Genomic DNA, 2,141 nt, shown 5'->3' with positions numbered 1-2,141 from the left:
CTCCCAAAGTGTTAGGATTATAGGTGTGAGCCACTGTGCCCAGCCCCCACATTGTTTTAAAGGACCCTAGGCCAGGTGCTGTGGATCACACCTGAAATCCCAACACTTTGGGAGACTGAAGCGAGCAAATTGCTTGAGGCCAGCAGTTCGAGACCTGCCTGGGCAATATGACAAAACCCCATCTCTACAAAAATTACAAAAAAATTAGCCAGACATGGTGGTGCACACCTAGAGTCCCAGCTACGTGGGAAGCTGATGAGAGAGGATCACCTAAGTCCAAGGAGGTTGAGGCTGCAGTGAGCTGAGATCATGCCACTGTACTCCAGCCTGGGCCAACTCTGTCTCAAAAAACAAACAAACAAACAAACAACAACAACAGGACCCTAAATAGCTTCCTCCACCTCACACAGTATCACTCCATTTGCTGCCTTAAGTATAAAATCCCATAATCAAGGAGAAAAGACTTTCACTCCACAATGAAAGAGGGGACTTTAGATGAAAGTTTCTATAGGCAAGGTCATACCCTGCATAATAGTAACACTCCAAAATCAGCAAGAGACCTTAGAATCTGAGAGCAGTTTGGAGTGGGAGAGAGAGAATGAGGACAGAGTTCTGGGCACTCTTAAAAAGAACAAAAGGCCAGAGGTGGGAGATGAGGGCATCTAGAATGTGCTTGACTGGTGTCACTATTTTGTGCTGGCGTTGAGCCCTATTCCCACATGGCCAACAATAGAAGCTTCCTTCTTTCTCTCTCTCACAGCTGCAAAAACTGATGTGATGGCCTGGGAGTAAGAACCAGCAACTGTGTGTTCCTGGGCAAGTCACTTCCCCTTACAGATGAGAGGGTTGGACAGCTTGATCTCTAAGGTCTTTTCTGCCTCGGCCATTCTAAGATTCTCAACTCCTCAGAATCTTCTGCAGAGCACTGAGTAGGACTGGGCTGTAGGAGAACAGCTAAATTTAAGGCCCAGAGCCCCAGCAGAGGGTGGGATGGTGCAGCTGCAGCTGTGGCCCCGGGGTGGGCCCCTGCCTGCCCTCCCACCATCCCTGCTTACCCGCAGCCAGCTGCATCCATGCACAGATCTTGTAGACTGTGGCCGTGTTGCAGATGAAGAACAGGCTGAAGCAGATGATGGAGCCAATGATGAGGAACATGCCCAAGGCCACAAAGAACATGGCAGTCTTGAAGGCTCTAGAGGGGATGGAGGAGAAGTCTAGGGGACCGCCCTTGCAGATGAGCTCGGAGGAGAGCACGTTACCCACGCAGTAGGAGAAAAGGCCGAAGTAGCCTGCCTGCGGTGTGTTGACGCTGTCGCCGATCCAGTAGGGCTGGATGAAGAGGGCCATGACCAGCACAGAGAAGCAGATGGTGAGTGTACCCCACATCACGCCCACGGCCCGCGAGTTCCGCACATAGTTGGTATGGTAGATCTTGGCTGCCTCCTGGGCCGGCAGCAATTTCACCATGGTGAGGGCAGCAGGCCCTGGGCTGGGGTCCCGTGGGCTGCAAGTCCGTGGCTTTGTGGATGGAGGCCTAGAAGCAGGTCACTCCCCAGCGGGGTTTGGGGAGGAGGCTGAGGTCAAGGCACCAGGTGAGGTCCCTTCAAGGCAAGGGGAAGAGGCTTAATAGGACAAGGACAACCTTGGTTTGATCAGGGGAAGCTTGCCAGGTGCCTGTGTCCACTCTAGCCGAGGCTGTCTCCAGTATCCTGCCGCCTCCCAAGCCCCCCAGGGTCTCGGGCCTGCTGGCGCCGCCCTGCTCCTCTCCCTTCCCGGCTCAAGGCTCCCGAGAGCCCCGCCCCCTCCTCCGTCCGCGGAGGGCGCCGTTTCAGCACCGCGGCCAGCGCCCCGGGGTTCTGGGCGAGGGGCGGGGCCTGCAGCCGAGGCGGGGAAGGGACCGAGCGCCCACTGCAGGCCCCCGCCGCGGGGAATCGGAACCCAGTTCACCTTCCTGAACCGAGATGACAAGAACTGGGAAAGTGGAGCTGTGGCTGACACATTCCTACCGCTCAATTCCAGCCGCAAAAACGCTTTCCCTCCGCAAAAGCGCTGTCCACATCCCATTCCACCCCACCCCTCCCTGGTTCCATAGTCGCCTTCCCAGAACCTCCAATCCCACCACCCCGGAGGTCAGCAAAGCC

The 2,141-nt window shown here is 55.8% G+C and overlaps 1 protein-coding gene across 1 annotated transcript in view; it reads right to left on the bottom strand.

Moving 5' to 3' along the window:
• LHFPL5 (lipoma HMGIC fusion partner-like 5) overlaps window positions 1-1,850 on the bottom strand; it is a 12,469-nt gene extending 10,619 nt beyond the window's left edge. Inside the window, exon 1 of the mRNA XM_011986888.1 lies at window positions 1,056-1,850. Within this exon, the coding sequence (XP_011842278.1) occupies window positions 1,056-1,467 (412 nt within the window). The 5' untranslated portion in view covers window positions 1,468-1,850. The remainder of the gene's footprint in view (window positions 1-1,055) is intronic.
• Window positions 1,851-2,141: the final 291 nt, after the last annotated feature.

Source organism: Mandrillus leucophaeus, unplaced genomic scaffold, assembly GCF_000951045.1.
Source record: "Mandrillus leucophaeus isolate KB7577 unplaced genomic scaffold, Mleu.le_1.0 Scaffold3, whole genome shotgun sequence".
Lineage (NCBI taxonomy): Eukaryota > Metazoa > Chordata > Mammalia > Primates > Cercopithecidae > Mandrillus > Mandrillus leucophaeus.
This window is presented reverse-complemented; position numbering and strand designations above follow the sequence as displayed.